The sequence below is a fragment of the Macaca nemestrina genome, chromosome 17, assembly GCF_043159975.1.
Source record: "Macaca nemestrina isolate mMacNem1 chromosome 17, mMacNem.hap1, whole genome shotgun sequence".
NCBI lineage: Eukaryota > Metazoa > Chordata > Mammalia > Primates > Cercopithecidae > Macaca > Macaca nemestrina.
The window spans coordinates 45,994,063-46,013,805 of NC_092141.1; the positions used below are offsets into that span (position 1 = coordinate 45,994,063).

The 19,743-nt window shown below is 42.9% G+C and overlaps 1 protein-coding gene across 5 annotated transcripts in view; it reads right to left on the bottom strand.

Annotated features, from left to right (window-relative positions):
* LOC105476892 (transcriptional adaptor 2A) overlaps nucleotides 1-19,743 on the bottom strand; it is a 73,754-nt gene that overhangs the window by 18,905 nt on the left and 35,106 nt on the right. For 4 of the 5 annotated variants that reach the window (XM_011733199.3, XM_071082787.1, XM_071082786.1 and 1 more), the window contains 2 exons: nucleotides 17,838-17,910; nucleotides 3,054-3,117 (listed from right to left, as the gene is read on the bottom strand). In XM_011733199.3, coding sequence (XP_011731501.1) covers nucleotides 3,054-3,117; nucleotides 17,838-17,910 — 137 coding nt within the window. The remainder of the gene's footprint in view (nucleotides 1-3,053; nucleotides 3,118-17,837; nucleotides 17,911-19,743) is intronic. The other variant, XM_011733200.3, reaches the window with a different exon arrangement.

A 19,743-nucleotide genomic window follows, 5' to 3' on the forward strand; every position in this document is an offset into this window, starting at 1 on the left:
TGTAAAAGGGCATCATGATCACATATTCAACATTTACAACTGTGCATTCACACAACACTTTGACGGTACTAGAAATAAATATTGTGCATGTTTAATGAAAGGGCATCATAAAACAAAAGATTTGATAGCAACATCAACAACTGAGATCTACAATACTCTCTAGCTCGAATTGTGTGTTTTAAGCAAAAGATAATTTAAACCAGGCAAAGTTATGTGTCTTGAATCTGATTTATACCAGAGGTATTCGTAACTAGCAATGAAGTTTCTCATAGGAGCAACTGGGTATGCTTCTTCAGCATTTCATGGAAGCTAACTCCAGACATGCAGAGAGTAAGTTTTACTTTAGAACAGGGGTCCCCAATCCCTGGGCCATGGGTCAGTTAGGAACCAGGCTGCACAGCAGGTGAGCAGCTTTACCGCCTGAGCTCTGCCTCCTGTCAGATGAGCGGCAGCATTAGATTCTCACAGGAGCACAATCCCTATTGTGAACTGCTCATGTGAAGGATCTAGGTTGTGTGCTCCTTATGAGAATCTAACCAATGCCTGATGATCTGAGGTGGAACAGTTTCATCCCAAAACCATTCCAGCCCCCAGCCATCCATGGAAAAACTGTCTTCCATGAAACTGCTCCCTGATGCCAAAAAGGTTGAGGACTGCTGCTTTAGATCACGTCTTAGTTCCTCCAGAGTGAATCTCAAGTCCCTCTTTCTTTTCTTTTACTTTTTCTTTTAGAGATGGGGTCTTCCTCTGTTGCCCAGACTGGCCTTGAACTCCTAGGCTCAAGTTATCCTCTCACCTCAGCCTCCCAAGTAGCTAGGCCTAGAGGTTCATGCTACCATACCTGGCTTCTCTCCTTTTCACTGCTGAGATACCACTGTGTCTACAGTTAGTTAACACCACAGTTAAATACATGCCTACACATATATACACACACCTGCACTCTTATACCCTCTGCATACTCTTCTCTGAAACCAACAGGGGTCTAAGATCCATAATTTCTAAGTCTGAATGTATACTTTTTGATATGTTGCAAAGAGAGGAATAACCAGTACGCCTGAAACTTGTTCGGAATTCCTTTGAAATCCTTTTAGATGAACGACTTCTCATAAAAAAATGAACAGTTAGAAAGAGACCATTAACAAAGCACAACAGGTCTGGGTGCAGTGGCTCATGCCTATAATCCTAGCACTTTGGGAGGCTAAGGTGGGCGGATCACCTGAGGCCAGGAGTTTGAGACCAGCCTGGCCAACATGGCGAAACCGTGCCTCTACTAAAAACAAAAAAATTAGCCGGACATGATGGCACGTGCCTGTAGTCCCAGCTACTTGGGAGGCTGAGGCATGATAATTGCTTGAACTCAGGAGGCGGATGCTGCAGTGAGCCAAGATCACATCATTGTACTCTAGCCTGGGTGACAGAGCAAGACTGTCTCAAAAATAATAATAATAAAATAAAAAATAAAAATCAAATATAAAAGCCTAACAGGCCGAGTGCAGTGGCTCACACCTGTAATTCCAGCACTCTGGGAGGCCAAGGTGGTAGGATGCCTTGAGCCTAGGAGTTCGGGACCAGCCCAGGCAACAGTGTGAGACCCCATTTCAAAAAAAGGTTTTTTTTTTTTGAGACAGAGTCTCACCCTGTCGCCCAGGCTGGAGTGCAGTGGTGCAATCTTGGCTCACTGCAACCTCCGCCTCCCGGGTTCAAGCAATTCTCCTGCCTCAGCCTCCCAAGTAGCTGGGACTACAGGTGTGCGCCACCACCCCCAGCTAAGTTTTGTATTTGTAGTAGAGACGGGGTTTCACCATGTTGGCCAGGCTGGTCTTGAACTCCTGACCTCAGGTGATCCACCAGCCTCAGCCTCCCAAAGTGCTAGGATTACAGGCGTGAGCCACCGCACCCGGACTAAAAAAAGAAAAAGGTTTTAAAATTAGCCAAGTGTGGTGGTGTGCACCCGTAGTCCTAACTACTTGGGAGGCTAAGGCGGGAGGACTGTTTGAGCCCAGGAGTTGGAGATTGCAGTGAGCCATGATAGTGCCACTGCACTCCAGCCTGGGTGACAGAGTTAAGTGTGAGACTCTGTCTCTTATTTAACAAAAAAAAAAAAAAAGGAACACGGTGGTTCATGCCTGTAATCCCAGCACTTTGGGAGGCAGAGGGGGATGGATCACTTAAGGTGGGGAGTTCGAGACCAGCCTGGCCAACATGGCAAAACCCCATCTCTATTAAAAATGCAAAAATTAGCCAGGCGTGGTGGCGCACACCTATAGTCCCAGCCACTTGGGAGGCTGAGGCAGGAGAATCACATGAACCCAGGAGGCAGAGCTTGCAATGCGCTGAGATCACGCCACTGCACTCCAGCCTGGGTGACAGAACAAGACTCCATCTCAAAAAAAAAAAGAAAAAGCAAAGAATGATTCACAAATATTAAAAAAAAAAAGTGTAACAATAATGTCTTCATGCCTTTATCTTCTTCTTTTACTTCAAAAAGCTTAAAACAGTGTACCCATATTATTCATTGTCCATCATAACGTCAATATAGGATAACGACAGAGGATATAAAAATAACACAGGAATTATTAGCCTCATTTGAGAGATGGAAAAATTGAGGTCTAAGGAGGGTAAGAGTCTTCTCCAAGGTCAAACGATAAGCCACAAGTGGAGCATTCTCTCATGGACTATATGTGGTCAATCACTCAAAGCTGAGGCCAGGCACAGTGGCTCATGCCTGCAGTCCTAACACTTTGGGAGCCGAGGAGGGAGGATCACTTAAGTCCAGGAGTTTGAGACCAGCCTGGCCAACATAGCGAAACCCCGTATCTACAAAAAACACAAAAAATTAGCCAGTGCACTGCTGTAGTCCCACATGCTCAGGAGGCTGAGGTGGGAGAATCGATTGAGCCTGGGAGGTTGAGGCTGCAGTGAGCCATGATTATGCTGCTGCTCTCCAGCCTGGGCAATAGAGTGAGACCTTATCTCTCTCTCTCTCACACACACACGTACACAAAACAATAATCCAAAGCTGAAAGGAGGCCAGGATGGTTTATTATACTTACTTTTTTCGTCTTTGTCTCTCCTTTAACCTGGAATGATAGATATCTACCACAGCCATCTTCAGAGCTACAAATAAATTCATACATATACTATATATACACATCACATATATATATATATATATAAAATGTAAATAAATAAAACCAAGACAAAAGTAAACCTTTTACCCAAACTTTGAACTTCATATTGCTAACTACTCCACACTCACTAGTCTAGAAAACATAAAAATATTCCAGCATAATGAATTTCTCTATCAGTAAATAAGGTTATTTTCCCCCTATTTATATATCTTATGGCATTACTCAGATTATGATTTCTGCTTTCTGCAGTCATAAAAATAAGTAAGATCAGGTCCTCTGCCAGGACGTGAACGGAGCTGGAGGCCATTATCCTTAGTAAGCTAACACAGGAACAGAAAACCAAATACCACATGTTCTTACTTTTAAGCGGGAACTAAATGATGAGAACACACGGACACGTAGAGGGGAATAACACACACTGGGGCCTATCAGAGGGTGGAGGGTGGGAGGAGGGAGAGGATCAGGAAAAACAACTAATGGGTACTAGGCTTAATACCTGGATGATGCAATAATCTGTATAACAAACCCTATGACACAAGTTCACCTACGTAATATACCTGCATATGTACCCCTGAATTTAAAATAAAAGTTAAAAAAAATTCTGCTTTCTATTAAATACCTTTTTTGGACATTGTTATGTATCTATTACTATACATAGTGAATATCTGATCTTTAGTAATACATGGGCTAGAAATTGCATCAATTAGAGTACTCATAAGAATGAATATTGGGCTGCGCGTGGCGGTTCACACCTGTAATCCCAGCACTTTGGGAGGCTGAGACGGGCAGATCACCTGAGGTCAGGATTTTAAGACCAGCCTGGCCAACATGGTAAAACACCGTATCTACAAAAATACAAAAATTAGCCGGGCATGATGGCAGGTACCTGTAATCCCAGCTACTCGTCAGGCTGAGGTGGGAGAATCAATCCTCAAAGCCAGGAGGTGAGGTTGCAGTAAGCCGAGATCATGCCACTGTACTCCAGCCTGGGGCAACACAGCGAGACTCCGTCTCAAAAAGAGAGAATGTTGGTCAGGCGCAGTGGCTCACACCTATAATCCATCCACCGAGGTGGGTGGATCACTTGAGGTCAGGAGTTCGAGGTCAGCCCGGCCAATATGGTGAAAGCCTGTCTTTACTAAAGATACAAATATTGGCTAGACACAGTGGCAAGTGCCTGTAGTCCCGGCTACTCGGAAGGCTGAGGCAGGAGAATCACTTGAACCCGGGAAGCAGAGGTTGCAGTGAGCTGAGATGGCGCCACATTCCAGCCTGGGTGTTGCAGCGAGGCTCCATCTCAAAAAAAAAAAAAAAAAGAATATCGATCGTGGTCTTAACTGCACAGGAGTAAGAGAATGTCAAAGCAAGACTTATGTGAATAAAGGTACAGTTGTAGACATGTGGGAGTTTTCAATTGGGAAGCAGCAACTGTTTAGAGTGTAGAGTTTTGCATTCTGTAGTGAAAAGTTCCATCAAGTACCGTAAGCAGTATAAAAGCCCTGCTTGGTTTCCCAGGACCCAGTCCTTTCCTGGCTTTAGTCTTATGTTAAAGACACAGGGAATAAGGAGGAAAGAGGCTGTAAATAGTAAAAGTTTTAATGAGTACAATAGTTCTGGTTCTTTCTTTCCCTAGCCACTCTTTCCATCTTCAGAGCTCCGAAGGTTCTGTTCTAATTTCTTAATTTCTTTTTACCCCTCACCTTAGTCCTATAAACTCCTCTACTTCTATGGGTCCAAGTACCATCAAAATGTATAATTTCAAACTCAATATCCATTTTAAGCTCTAGTTCCTACTGGTATCATTACTCACATGGCCTTCAGTTGCAAACTTATATTCTACCCCTTTCCTATCCTATAAAACTCCTATATTGGATAACTGCATCACAGTAAAGATAGCTGTCCAAGACAGAAGTCAATCTGGATTCTTCCTCCTTCCCCTCCATAGTCAATGAGTCTTAGCCACACTGCACTTAACACATCTGTCAGATTCATCCCTTCATCCCTAACCCTATTCCCTAGCTCAGGCATCTTGTCTCTCCTGTCATCTTTATGCTATCTTGTAGGAGAGGCATCATTACTTACTGACTCCATTCTTGCGTTACTCTAACTCATCCCTTCCAAACGGTACTTGAGAAATATTTTAAAGCACAATGTAGTGGTGTAATTCCCTAGCTTATAATTCTTCAGTGGCTTCCCATCCACATACAGTTCAAACTCTTGCGTGTTACACAAGACTATTTACTGTCTTGATTATGCCTACCTTTCCACTCATTTTTTTTTTTTTTTTTGAGACGGAGTCTCACTCTGTTGCCCAGGCTGGAGTGCAGGGGTGCTCGGCTCACTGCAACCTCTGCCTCCCAGGTTCAAGGGGTTCTCCTGCCTCAGCCTCCCGAGTAGCTGGGATTACAGGTGTGCACCAACACGCCTGGCTAATTTTTGTATTTTTAGTAGAGACAAGGTTTCGCCATGTTGGCCAGGCTGGTCTTGAACTCTTGACCTCAAGTAATTTACCCGCTTCAGCCTCCCGAAGTGCTGGAATTACAAGGGTGAGCTACTGCACCTGGCCCCATTCTTGTTTCCTATCACTTCCAAGTAGGAAAAACACTGAAATTGTCTAAATGTTTTTTAGACAATTTCTCTGTGTTAATGCTATATTCTAAATCTGCCTTAATTGAAAATGAAATGTGTATTTTAAAAAACATCATAAGGGGCTGGGCACAGTGGCTCATGCCTATAATCCCAGCACTTTGGGAGGCTGAGATAGGTGGGTCATGAGGTCAGGAGATGAGACCATCCTGGCGAACAAGATGAAACCCCATCTCTACTACAAATACAAAAAATTAGCCAGGCATGGTGGCGGGCACCTGTAGTCCAGCTACTCAGGAGGCTGAGGCAGGAGAATGGCCTGAACCCAGTAGATGGAGCTTGCAGTGGGCCGAGATCACGCCACTGCACTCCAGCCTGGGCGACAGAGTGAGACTCCGTCTCAAAAAAAAACCAAAAAACAAACCAAAAAAACCCTTCAGAAGCAAAAAACTCCCACAGGTTTTTTTTTTTTTTTTTTTTTAAATAACCAGAAGACCTCTAGGGTAGAAATAAATGCCAGAGCCGGGCGCGGTGGCTCAAGCCTGTAATCCCAGCACTTTGGGAGGCCGAGATGGGTGGATCACGAGGTCAGGAGATCGAGACCATCCTGATGAACACAGTGAAACCCCGTCTCTACTAAAACTACAAAAAACTAGCCAGGCGAGGTGGCGGGCGCCTGTAGTCCCAGCTACTCGGGAGGCTGAGGCAGGAGAATGGCGTGAACCCGGGAGGCGGAGCTTGCAGTGAGCTGAGATCCGGCCACTGCACTCCAGCCTGGGTGACAGAGCGAGACTCCGTCTCAAAAAAAAAAAAAAAAAAAAAAAAAAAAAGAAAGAAATGCCAGATAGTAACAACGCTAGACGAAAATATGAGTAATGCAAAACTTAGCCCTATGCTACATTAAACCTTTCTTCTCACGGACTCTGAAAGCACCTTGAGATTTAATGATTGCAACAGAATCTGAAATTTTCTTAATAACTTATCAATTAAGCTTTGTGTATGTTGAGAGTTTGGTGTTTTTTGTTTTAATTACTGAATGTATTTGTGGAAGAGGCTCTATAGCACAATATAACCTGCCATGTGTCCTCTGAAAAACTAAAATATGTTACACAAATGTTAGGTAATATAATTTATATTTTTTTATAGTCCAATCTTTAAGCATCTGATCTGTCAACTTGGTGTTTTGAACCAACTCGGGGAGCTGACACTTTCACAGGCTTCACAATCTTTTGTGTAACTGCTGCCTTAGCAGCAGCCATTGCGGTCTTGCTAGCTTAGCCTTTTTTGCTTCCTTAGCAGCCCTGCTAGCTTGTTTTCATTGAGCCTTTTTAACTTCATGTTTCTCATTCCTCTTGGCCACTATATTAGCAAGAGATGCACCAGTAATGGCCCTCTGGAATTTGCTCAGCAGGTTCTTTTCTTTTGAATTTCTTCCAAGTGTCCCTTTTTTATGCTTTCTTCTGTAGAGGACCAGTTTATCTGCTGAGGATTCCTTAGAAACGAATGCCCTTGGCCAGGTACAGTGGCTCACACCCATAATCCCAGCACGTTGGGAGGCCAAGGCAGAGTGGATCATGAGGTCAGAAGTTCAAGACCAGCCTGGCCAAGATGGTGAAACCTCATCTTTACTAAAAATACAAAAATTAGCCGGGCGTGGTGGCGGGCGCCTATAATCCCAGCTACTCAGGAGGCTCAGGAGGCTGAGGCAGAGAATTGCTTGAACCCTTACATTTTGCACCAAGGAACTGGAAAACCTTCCCGTCAGTCCTGGCATAGCGCCTCTTGTGTCTGGGGTAGATCTTGTACCTGCTGAAACTGCATAGCTCAACTTTCAGGGCAGAAGCTCCAGGGGCTCAATGCTAGGTAATATAATTTCTAACATACCAGCCTTTGTAACAAATAATTTGGCTACGTATTAGAATCAGTTCTTTCAGCTGGGCGCGGTGGCTCACGCCTGTAATCCCAGCACTTTGGGAGGCCGAGGCAGGTGGATCACCTGAGGTCAGGAGTTCAAGACCAGCCTGGCCAACATGGCGAAACCCTGTCTCTACTAAAAAATACAAAAAATTAGCTGGGTGTGGTAGTGGGTGCCTGTAATCCCAGCTACTCAAGAGGCTGAGGCAGGAGAATCGCTTGAACCCAGGAGACGGAGGCTGCAGTGAGCCAAGGTCACACCACTGCACTCCAGCCTGGGCAACAAGAGTAAAACTCTGTCTCAAAAAAAAAGAATCAGTTCTTTCAAGGTAGTAAGCTTCAATCCAAAATAGAGCCTAGAGCCTCTGGAATGCTGATTAACTCTGAAGAGTAATACAATTTCATTCCTCATCCAAAGAATGTGAGATCCAAGTTCCAGTTTAGCCCATGGGGGCAATGAGTCAACACGTTATTTACATGTTCTACTACAGTTAAGTTTTAAACTGTATGTTCAAATAAAATCTTATTTGGAACAGATAAGTCAGATCTGCTCTAGCTGAACCCCTTCTGCCTGTATTAGCTCCAGCTGCCTTTCTCAGAAGTAGTCCCTGAAGGTGCCTCCATGGAACAACTGGAAGCCACACTTCTGCTGGAAGTAGATGTTAGGGTAGAAAAAAAGTGGGACCAATCAAATAAAAGAACAGAACACAATGGCTCATTAGAATCAACAATTTCTTTTATTACATGAAAGCAAACAAAAATTGAGCAATGTACAATCCTGAGATGCACTGTTAATGACCCTGATAAGGTAACAGAAATAAATTCTGATACCACATACTGACTCATTACCGTGCATCTCACTGCTACCTGCCCTTAAGATACTCTTTTTTTTTTTTCTCTCTCTCTCTACATGTTCTCATCTGAAGGATATTCTTAGACTGGAAAGTTCAATACCAAAATCTTACATGCTGGGTTATGAGCAGATGTCCTATATATATGTATGTAACTTCAATCACTGGGAGATGTCCAGGAGTTCTTTATCCAGGCCATTCTCCCTTGGGTCTGACATAAAAATAACCTAAGTCCTATCTGGATAATCTGAAGAGGTGAGGAAATGCAGTATTTTTAAAAGTTTAAGGATAAAAAAGAAAAATTAACTACCATGGATTCGTTTTGTTCATTTCTAACAAGTTCAAATATTTAAACAACACTGGTTTATTTTTCCTTATCCTGCCCACAAACTAAAAATAATTCAATACTGTCAGGTCCAAGATTTAAGGCAATAGTTTTCAAATTCTTTTTTTTAGGTAGCAGAACTCTTTCTACAAATGAAATATTTCTTGATTTATATGGTTGTTACATATAAAAGTCCAGCTATCATAGAATGCCTATACCTGTCATTGTTTTATAACACAGTTGCTGTGGAATGATGGGCTTTAGAATGCTATGCTGGTGGAGATGTACTTTACAAGCCTATGGGTAGAAGTGGTGGGTAGAAACAAGGATAGGAAGTGCCTCTGACATACAGTATAACCAAATACAAGTTTTATAGTGGACTTTCTTAAGAGAAAGGAAGGATTAGGAAGTCAACAGTTCAAGGCAGAAAGGGAAACAAATACAATAATGATAGCTAAAACACACTGAGTACTTACCATATTTCAGGACCTTTTTTTTTTGAGATGGAGTCTTGCTCTGTCTCCCAGGCTGGAGTGCAGTGGCATGATCTCAGCTCACTGCAACCTCCACCTCCCAGATTCAAGGCATTCTCCTGCCTCAACCTCCCAAGTAACTGGGATTACAAGTGCATGCCACCATACCCAGATAATTTTTGTATTTTTAGTAGAGACGGGGTTTCGCCATGTTGGCCAGGCTGGTCTGCAACTCCTGACCTCAAGTGATCCAACGCCTTGGCCTCCCAAAGTGCTGGGAATACAGGTGTGAGCCACCATACCTGGCCATATTTCAGGATCTTTATAAGCCTTATCTCATTTATCTACGCAGTAAGATGAATTTAATAGGAAAGAAAACGTCTTAGAGAGCCCATAAAATTACCGCTAACTGGCCAGGCGCGGTGGTTCAAGCCTGTAATCCCAGCACTTTGGGAGGCCGAGATGGGCAGATCACGAGGTCAGGAGATCGAGACCATCCTGGCTAACACAGTGAAACCCCGTCTCTACTAAAAAATACCAAAAACTAGCCGGGCGTGGTGGCAGGCGCCTGTAGTCCCAGCTACTCGGGAGGCTGAGGCAGGAGAATGGCGTAAACCCGGGAGGCGGAACTTGCAGTGAGCTGAGATCCGGCCACTGCACTTCAGCCTGGGCGACAGAGCGAGACTCCGTCTCAAAAAAAAACAAAAAACAAAATTACCGCTAATTTTAACAAAATATTTTTGTGATTTATTTTTTATTTCTGAGACAGTTTCGCTCTTGTCGCCCAGGCTGAAGTGCAACAGTGCAGTCTTAGGTCACTGCAACCTCTGTCTCCCAGGTTCAAGCAATTATCCTGTCCCCACCTCCCAAGTAGCTGGGATTACAGGTGCCCGCCACCACACTTGGCTAATTTTTCTATTTTTAGTAGAGATGGGGTTTCACCGTGTTGGCCAGGCTGATTTCAAACTCCTGACCTCAGGTGATTTACCTGTTTCGGCCTCCCTAAGTGCTGGGATTATAGGCGTGAGCCACCGCACCAGCCTCATTTCTGTGATTTTTGTAAGACACAACATGCCATGTTGTTTCCTGAGATTTGTGTGGGAGTGATTTAATTTTTAAAAAAGGCTGGGCATGGTGGCTCACACCCGTAATCCCAGCACTTTGAGAGGTGGGCAGATGGCTTCAGCTTAGGAGTTCGAGACCAGCCTGGGCAACATAGTGAAACCCTGTCTCTACAAAAATGTACCAAAAAATTAGTCAGACATGGTGGTATGTGCCTGTAGTCCCAGCTACTCAGGAGGCTGAGATAGGAGGATCGCTCCAGCCTGGGAAGCAGAGGCCGCAGTGAGCTAAGATTGCACCACTGCACTCCAACCTGAGCTACAGAGGGTGTCTCAAAACAAACAAACAAACCAAAACAAAAAACCCCTGTAATCCCAGCACTTTGGGAAGCTGAGGTGGGAGGATTGCTTGAGGCCAGGAATTTTAAGACCAGCTTGGGCAACACATTGAGATTCTGTCTCTACAAAATTTTTTTTTATAAATTAGCCAGGTGTGGTAGCGTGTGCCTGTTGTCCTAGCTACTTGCGAGGCTAAGGACGGAAGATCATTTGAGCCCAGGAATTCAAGGCTACAGTGAGCTAAAGATTGTACCACTGCATTCCAGCCTGGGCAACAGAATGAGACTCTGTTTCTTTAAAAAAAAAAAAAAGCCTCTAAATAAATACTGCTGATAATTGGTACTACAGTTTGATCATTTCAGTAGTTTAAACTTGTACAACTGGCTCTGGAGAACAAAAGGAAGAAAAGAAACACATAGGAGCAAATAGGAGGAGAACTGGAATTCTCCCAGAGAAAAATTCATTTTGATGCTGTCTCTGAGCATACTCAGATAGCAGCAACTGAATACAAGATCTTAACTGTACGAATAACCTAGGGAGGACCACAGCACAGCAGGCAGAACAGAAATGAGAAGGCAGAATCTACAAGAATGAGAATCACTTGTTCACAGTCTACTTAAAGCGGCTGGAAGCTGCAGTATAAGCTGGCAAACAGAGAACCAGAGATCATTACAAACAAACAAACACACCAAAATCACCTGTAATTTGTCCATTGCTACAAAGCCCCTGAAAGCTCAGCTTTGGGGGAAGCATAGTTTCCCTGTGATTACACTGGAGACTGATAAAATTTCCAAACGGCTAGCCTTAAAATATTTCAAGAAGTGGGCAGAAGTCAGAGGCAGCTCCTTCCCACTGCAATGTATTTCTAACATTGTTCAAAATAGCTAACAACATGTTTCTGTTTTCTTGACAGAAGGCACTTACTGCTTGCTTGGCAAGAAAACTAACTCAGAGGCCTTAACTGCAGGGGGGCCAATCAAAATCCCTACTGCAACCAAGTAAGTAGAAACCTGTGACACAGGTATTCCCCAGAAGCAACACTTTTTAAGTCATTTCCCCCAAGCTTTTGGCCAAGATGCACACAAATAATTTTGTGAAGGGAAGATCATGTGATCTAATGGCTAAAGTCAGCAACTAGGAAGCATTAGGCCAAGCTTATCCAACCTGCGGCTCGTGAGTCACATGCAGCCCAGGACGGCTTTGAATGCAGCCCAATACAAATTTGTAAACTTTCTTAAGACATTATGAGTTTGTTTGTTTTTTTCTTCTTAGCTCATCAGCTATCGTTAATGTATTTTATGTGTGGCCCAGGACAATTCTTCTTCTTTCAATGTGGGCCAGGGAAGCCAAAAGATTAGATACCCCTGGATTAGGCAAATTATTTAACTTGTCTGCTTCCCTGAATGTAAAACAGGAAAATATATATTCCTCAGGAATGTTTTGAAGCTATAGAAGGTAACAAATGTGAAATCTCACAAAAATGAAACAGCAACAAACATTCAAAGTTGAGCCTGGGCAATATAGGGAGACCCTGTCTCTACAAAAAAATTTTAAAAATTAGCCAGGTGTGATGGTACACACCTGTAGTCCCAGCTACTCAGGTGGCTGAGGTGAGAGGACAGTTTGAGCCCAGGAGGTTGAGGCTGCAGTGAGTCATGATTGTGCCACTGCACTCTAGCCTGGGCAACAGGGCATGACCCTGTCTCAAAAAAAAAAAAAAAAAAAATCAAGATTGTAAAGACAGTTAAGTATTGTACAGTATAAAGAACACAGACGGCCGGGCGCAGTGGCTCACGCCTGTAATCCCAGCACTTTGGGAGGCTAAGGCGGGTGGATCACAAGGTCAGGAGATTGAGACCATCCTGGCTAACACGGTGAAACCCCGTCTCTACTAAAAATACAAAAAATTAGCCGGGTGCGGAGGCGGGCGCCTGTGGTCCCAGCTACTCAGGAGGCTGAGGCAGGAGAACGGCGTCGGCCCGGGAGGCGGAGCTTGCAGTGAGCCGAGATGGCGCCACTACACTCCAGCCTGGGCAACAGAGCGAGATTCTGTCTCCAAAAAAAAAAAAAGAAAAAAAAAAGAACACAGACTTGGGGATGACTCTACCTCTTGCTGGCTATATGATCTCAGGCAAGTTATCTAATCTAACCTTTCTATGCTTCAATGTCCTCATCCATAAAATGAGGATAATAATAATAATAATAATAATACGCAACTCAGTCGGGCGCGGTGGCTCACGCCTGTAATCCCAGCACTTTGGGAGGCCGAGGCGGGCGGATCACAAGGTCAGGAGATCGAGACCACGGTGAAACCCCGTCTCTACTAAAAATACAAAAAATTAGCCGGGCGCGGTTGTGGGCGCCTGTAGTCCCAGCTACTCGGGAGGCTGAGGCAGGAGAATGGCGGGAACCCGGGAGGAGGAGCTTGCAGTGAGCCGAGATCGCGCCACTGCACTCCAGCCTGGGCGACAGAGCGAGACTCCGTCTCAAAAAAAAAAAAAAAAACGCAACTCATAAGGTTTTGAGGATTAAATGACTTAATATATATGAAGGGTTTAGAATGGTAACTAATAGTAAATGCTATATGTATTAGCAATTATTATTGATAGTATTCATGTCTAAAATATCCTATGTATAAAACCGTGAAATCAGGCCTGGCATGGTGGCTTACACCTGTAATCCCAGCACTTTGAGAGGTTGAGGTGGGTGGATCACGAGGTCAGGAGATCGAGACCATCCTGGCTAACACGGTGAAACCACGTCTCTACTAAAATTACAAAAAATTAGCCAGGCGTGGTGGTGGGCGCCTGTAGTCCCAGCTACTCGGGAGGCTGAGGCAGGAGAATGGCGTGAACCCAGAAGGCGGAGCTTGGAGGAGCTTGCAGTGAGCCGAGATCGCGCCACTGAACTCCAGCCTGGGTGACAGAGCAGGACTCCGTCTCAAAAAAAAAAAAAAAAGTGAAATCACTATAAAGTGAAAGGAACTGCCAGTAGGTGAATACACAGAGATAAGGCTGGACCTCTGCTCTACTAATTGTTAAAGGATCTAAAGGCTAATAATATGCGCCAAATAAATACAATTTGAAAACTACAGTGGGAGGTGAACGGGTCCACAGATGCACGCCTAGGATTGACAACTTGCTGAAATTACCTTTCCAAACAGAGGGAGAAGAAATTGTGAACTGTACTAAGGTGCAACCCTGAGAAGTATTGGAAACTCAGACCCAACACATAGGAGGAGCTCATCATACCTCTTGGTTGCCTGGGTTATGGGGCAACAATGACTTAGAAGACACTACAACCAGGACTTTAGGATGCTGAGACACTCAGGGAAAGAGTACTCCAAAAATTTAGGAAGAATTTTTACAAATGAAAGGAGATGAAGAAAGAGATGGCAGCAAGAAGGAACTACACTAAGCATGTACACTGAGATCTCATAACATACATGAGACAAGAGAGTTCTAAGATATGAGTCTTCTCTATCTCTCTTTCTGAACCAAACATTTCCACTTATTTCAATAAAATATGAGTAAGTACCAATTAGGGATCATGGAACTTCCTTATTTTTCCTTGGATACTGCTTCACTCGCAGTATCCATTTGAAATACATTCTGAAAGCCTTCTGGTATGGTTGCAAGGCAATTATCCCTCCATTGTGTACAATGAACCATACAAACCAAATTTATTAAACAAATTCCATGATTCAAGGCAAAATCTTTGTGTGGGTGAGGAAAAGGTCTTGGTGGCATCAGCCAATATTCTTAGGTTCTAAATACAAAACCCAGACAGTCTGCAACCTTCTAGTAGTTCTAAATGAGGAACCATAAAAATAAAGTTGTTAATGCTCAGTAATATTAAGAGTATAATGGTATAATGGAATGGTAATAACACGAATCTGAATTATGTACCATGTTTCATTAGAGACATTTACACTCTGACTAATCAGTGTCACCTCTTCTTTAATGGCAGAGGACACAAAGAAACAGGGGGCAAGATTCCAAGGACTTACTCACGATTATACCATGACTCAGAAGCAAGCCAGAGGCTGAATCAGTGTCCTGATTTCCACAAAATCTGTGCCCCTCTCTCTGTTCCAGGTGTGCTTATAAAGTCTTTTCATTCCTTCCTGACTTTCCATGGGCTCCTAGTGCACTTCACTGAGTGTTCTGGGAGTGACAGCTCAGGGACAATATGCCCCTGGACATGGTCATGCTGCCACAGGAGCTACTATAAGAACTCAGAGCTGTAAACAAAATACCTCTCTGTGGCATGAGCAAGTCATTCCTTTGATTTGCAGTGCTGACAAGCTTCTTTAAAATGTTACCATCTTTTTTATTTTTTAGAGGTGGGGGCCTCACTTTGTTGTCTAGGCTGATCTTGAAATCCTGGGCTCAAGAAATCCTCCCGCTTTGGCCTCCGAAAGTGTTAGGATTACAGGTGTGAGCCACCATACCCAAATCTAAAGTGTTATCATCTTTTTAAAAACATTCATTTAGGGCCGGACGCGGTGGCTCACCCCTGTAATCCCAGCCCTTTGGGAGGCAGAGATGGGCAGATCAGTTGAGGCCAAGAGTTTGAGACCAGCCTTGCAAACATGGCAAAACCCCATCTCTACTAAAAATATAAAAATTAGCCAGGCATGGTAGCACTAATTCCAGCTTCGCCAGAGGCTGAGGCACGAGAATCATTTGAGCCTGGGAGGCAGAAGTTGCAGTGAGCCGAGATCACACTACTGCGCTCCAGCCTGGGTGACAAAGTAAGACTCTGTCACAAAAAAAAAATAAATAAAAGCACTCATATAAATGTCTTATAGTTTACTATGGGGCAGAGGGAAAGAATTATTATTTATGTTGTATTAAAGCTACTATGTATAAAGATTAATAAGTTTCAGTTATAGCTCAAATGAAAATCAATAATTTACAGGGCTATAGAAACTTCAGGGAGAATACACTAAAGTACGTTATGAGTTTGAAAAGCTAACTGAACTATAAATTGCTGACAATCGCTTGTTGCTTTTTATCTCCACTTAATTACAAAAAGGACCTCAAGTGAACCAGAGGGAACTGCAAGCCCTGCTCCCACGAAGAATGAAGAATGAAATTAAATACCGACCATTACTACAGTTTTCTTAGTAATGTTGGGAAGTACGAATGAAGACCTTAGATTAGGCTCTAGAGAAGTGATTCAGCAAGTCGAGCCATTATTAACATTATAGATGTTGACTTTAAAATTCTGTAAGAAATTAATATATAAGTAAAAATAAAAAGCAGGAAGGAGGAGGAAAAACAATAATAATATTTATAAAATTTGTTTTAAGGGTTTTTTTAGAGACAGGGTCTCACTGTGTTGCCCAGGCTGGTATTGAACTCCCGGCCTCAAGTGATCATCCAGCCTCAGCCTCCCAAAGTGCTAGGATTATAGGTGTGAGCCACCACGCCCAGCCAAAAATTTGGTATTTTTGAGCAGAATCCAAAAGAATTATATTTATGAAGCTGCCCCTTTTGCACAGAGTAGTCTGGCATTCTGTAAGAAAGGTATAAGCCAGAAAACAATACCATTTTAATTAAAGCTGGTGTGTATGAGGAGAAATACTGAATGGCAGTCTGCATACTACCTTCAAAGAGAACACCACAAGAGGTGAGAAAAGACAACATGAGTCACTGGGATTGACGAGACTCACATGGAAGACTGAACAAATACAATGGATTGAGTTAATGCTAAAGTAGTTTGCTTTCAAGCTTTCCTCTTTTAGTTCAATCTGCGTCAGTTTGACTTTCCTTAAAGTTGTGTGGGAGAAAAGGAGGAATAAAATTTTGCCAAAAAAAAAACTAAAAAAAAAAAACCCCACTGCTCAAGAAATGTGTAGAGAAAAATTTCTTAAGGTAAAATTGTTATGAGGACTATTTCTTTATCTTAGATCTGGTATAACAAATATCCAGGCAGCTCTTCTATGGAGAGAAAAGAATCAAGTTCCCCTTTTAGGGACCGTGTACCAGTTCACGCAACGTGAAAACTTGATTTATAATTTAACAAGTATTTTACTTGTCTTTCCTGCCTGGGATGTAAATTTAACAGAAATAATGAAGATGTTGTTTGGGAAATACAGATTCCAATAGATAATTACTGATCTCTGAACTAAAATTAAAGAAAAAAAAAGGACTGGGTATTATTATGTAGTATTAGTATATATTAGTATGTAGTTCACTGAAAATGGAAAGAAGGAAAAAAGGGACTCAAAAGTCTAACTATCTACTCTTAACAGCCCTTTGGCATTCACCACTTAAGTTTTAGGAAAAGAGTTAACATAAACCCTTAGAGGGCTAATCAAAGATTAAAATTCAGCAGTGTTGGGGCAGGCATCGTGGCTCATGCCTATAATCCCAGCACTTTGGGAAGCTGAGGCGGGCAGATCACTTGAGGTCAGGAGTTGCAGACCAGCCTGGCCAACATGGCGAAACAAACCCCATCTCTAATAAAAAAAAAAACCAAATATTAGCTGGGCATGGTGGCAGACACCTGTAATCCCAGCTATTTGGGAGGCTGAAGCAGGAGAATCACTTGAACCTGGGAGGCGGAGGTTGCAGTGAGCCGAGATTGCGCCACCGCACTCCAGCCTGGGCAACAGAGTAAGACTCTGTCTCAAAAACAAACACAAAAAAAGAATTCAGCAGTGTTGAAAATTCAACAGTCCTGAGAAACAAGAAATTCCCCATTTGGGCCTAAAAACTCTTGAGGAATTTCCATTGTTTTTCCTTGCTAGGGGAAATTTCGGGTAACAAAATATAGTGAACATTTAGTGTTAGCAGTTGTTACTGAAGTCCCAAGAATTCAAATTGATTCCCTTCCTTCTAAGAATGCAAGTGAGGGCCATTTAAACAATTACCTTAGTGTAGACTTATCTCAGATAAAAGTAAAAATCACACAGTCCAACAGATATTTCCAACTACTATCATATAATCAATATTTTTACCCTCATTACAAATCTTATTCACTGTGGTCAAAATCCAACAACAGAGTAAGTTCACAACTTAACCAGTAGATTTCTGAATTCCACAAGGGCAGGGGACATGTTCTATTCATCTTTCAATTCCCAGCACCCAAGACAGTGTTATTACACAGTTGGCGCTTGATAAACATTTGACAAAATAAACTGTTACCATGTAAAATGTCCGAGTCATCTTCAACAAAATCAATGTCTCTCAAGTCCCATTCTGCGTAATTGTCAAATTCCTGTTTGGGGGAACAAAAAAATCCCCACCCCAAACCCATTGGCTTTGATTAATGTCTTTACAGCAGCCATGCTTTAGAGGTAAACAGAAAAAACACAAGCAAACAGTTGTTAAAAAAGTCTAAATAGGGCAAAAGGCCACAATACTGGCACAGGTAATAGGAAGTCATGGGAAAAATCTAAGAGGCTTACAAGCAGTAGTGACAACAAAAAATTGGAATAGTTATGAGTTTAGGAATGAAGCTAAACATACTGCTCTAAAAACTAAAATTAGTCTGAGCTGGGCACAGTGGCATGCACCTGTAATCCCAGCTACTCAGGAGATTTAGGTGGAAACATCACTTGAGACCAGGAGTTTCAAGACTGCCTGGGAAACAGAGCAAGATCCTGTCTCTTCAATAAATAAATAAATAAAGTCAATTCTTTTTTTTTTTTTTTTTTTTTTTGGAAACAGGGTCTCACTCTGTCACTCAGGCTGGAGTCAGTGGTGTGATCTTGGCTCATTGCAGCCTCGAACTCACAGGCTCAAGATATCCTCTTGCCTCAGCCTCTCAAGCAGTTGGGTCTACAGGGACATGCCACCACACAAAAGGTAATTTTTGGTTTTGGGTTTTTTTTTTTTTGGTAGAAAAACAGGGTTTTGCCATGTTGCCCAGGCTAGTCTCAAACTCCTGAGCTCAAGCAATCTGCCTGACTCAGCCTCCCAAAGTGCTGGGATTTACAGGTGTAAGCTACCGCAGTTGGCCAAACTATATTTCAAGTTGTGAATTAGATGATAAGTCAAGAGATTTTGTGGTTACATTCACATGTCTTTTAATTCCATAGCTGAGCAAAGAACATACAGTTTTTATACACATTCATCATTCTTTATATAATTGTGGATATTGTACAGGAATCAGTAAACTATTATTCAGCCTACTGTCTGTTTTTATACATAAAGTTTTACTGGAACACAGGCGTATTCATTTCTTCTTATATTATCCAATGCTGCTTTAGCACAATAATGACAAAGTATAGTTACAACAGAAACTTTATAGCATACAAAACCTAAAATATTTACTATCTGGCCTTTAATAGAATAAGTTTGCCAATCCCCGATATAGTACAATCTTGAAAGCCCCTAGATGTACAATAAGAACCAGACTACAGGCCAGGTACGGTGGCTCACGCCTGTAATCCCAGCACTTTGGGAGGCTGAGGCTGGCAGATTGCCTGAGATCAGGAGTTTTGAGACCAGCCTGGCCAACATGGTGAAACCCTATCTCTACTAAAAATACAAAAATTAGCCAGGCGTGGTGGCAGGCACCTGTAGTCTCAGCTACTTGGGAGGCCGAGACAGGAGAATCGCTTGAACCCAGGAGGTAGAGGTTGCAATGGGCCGAGACCATGCCACTGCACTCCAGCCTGGGCAACAAAAGCAAAAACTGTCTCAAAAAAAAAAAAAAAAAAAAAAAAAAAAAAAGAACCAGACTACAGGAATTTCATACCTAAGGAAGTAGAAGCCAGCAGATGCAACTTAAGAAATGGGTTTTCTGGGGCTTTTCTTGGAGACAGGGTCTCACTCTGTTGCCTAGGGTGCAGTTTAGTGGAATGACCACCACTCACTGCAGCCTTAACCTCCCAGGCTTAAGTGATCCTCCTGTATCAGCCTCCCAAGTAGTTAGGACTACAGGCATGTACCACCACACCCAGCTAATTTTTTATTTTTTGTAGAGACAAGGTCTCACTACGTTGCCCAGGCTAGTCTCGAACACCTGGACTCAAGCGATCCTCCATTCTCAGTTCCCAAAGTGCTGGGATTACAGGTGTAAGCCACTGTGCCCGGCCAGAAATAG